The following is a 776-nucleotide window of genomic DNA, read 5'->3' on the forward strand; positions in this document are numbered from 1 at the left end:
TGTCGCCAAAGACCTCGACACGGATCTGGAGGCTCTGTTCAACTCCGTCATGAACCCGAAGCCCAGCTCCTGGAGGAACAAGCATCTGCCCGAGTCGTTTTTCAAGGAGCCGGACTCGGGCTCTCACTCTCGGCAGTCCAGCACGGACTCCGGCAGCCTCCCGCCGCGCTGCCCGGCGGCGCACGTCCGCTCTCACTCCTCCCCGGCGTCCCTGCAGCTGCCCGCGGCGCTGGGCGCTCCGAGCCCCGGGAGACACCACTCTCACATCCGGCACCAGTCCTTCGATGTGGCCGAGGAGCTGCCGCTGCCGCCGGGCTGGGAGATGGCGTACACCCCCAGCGGACAGAAGTACTTTCTCAAGTGAGTGCTACATTCTTTATTTATGGCTCGCCACATTCCAGCACACACTTACATTAGCCGAGCCATAAATCAGTTACTGTAACATATACGGACTCATTTACTTGAATCATTTAAAGTCGCTTTACATCAAACTAAACGTGAACATAAAGCAGTTGCGCAATGAACAAAAGCGTTTTTAATTAGTTTTTATTATTTCACTTTTAAGTGTTTCATTTCCTTGCATTCTTCTAGAAACATCACCGCGTTGTTTTTAAAAGCAAGATGTACAAAACAAGTCGTGATCGCTAAACCGGTTTCTGATCCGAATCAGTGCGCGTTCCCACTGATGAAATCTCTGCAGTCACGTTTAGCTTTCCTTTTGACCTCTGAACACACTGGTGGGGAAGGCGTGGGCCGGAAACACACAGAACAGTATC

The 776-nt window shown here is 52.4% G+C and overlaps 1 protein-coding gene across 1 annotated transcript in view; it reads left to right on the forward strand.

Annotated features, from left to right (window-relative positions):
• Position 1: 1 nt before the first annotated feature.
• The window catches only part of LOC107572084 (WW domain-containing transcription regulator protein 1-like), a gene marked incomplete at its 5' end in the record, with an annotated part of 67,706 nt that continues 66,931 nt past the window's right edge, over positions 2 to 776 (forward strand). Inside the window, one exon of the mRNA XM_016258494.1 lies at positions 2 to 360. Within this exon, the coding sequence (XP_016113980.1) occupies positions 2 to 360 (359 nt within the window). The remainder of the gene's footprint in view (positions 361 to 776) is intronic.

The sequence above is a fragment of the Sinocyclocheilus grahami genome, unplaced genomic scaffold, assembly GCF_001515645.1.
Source record: "Sinocyclocheilus grahami isolate Dianchi unplaced genomic scaffold, SAMN03320097.WGS_v1.1 scaffold1694.1, whole genome shotgun sequence".
NCBI classification, from domain to species: Eukaryota; Metazoa; Chordata; class Actinopteri; order Cypriniformes; family Cyprinidae; genus Sinocyclocheilus; species Sinocyclocheilus grahami.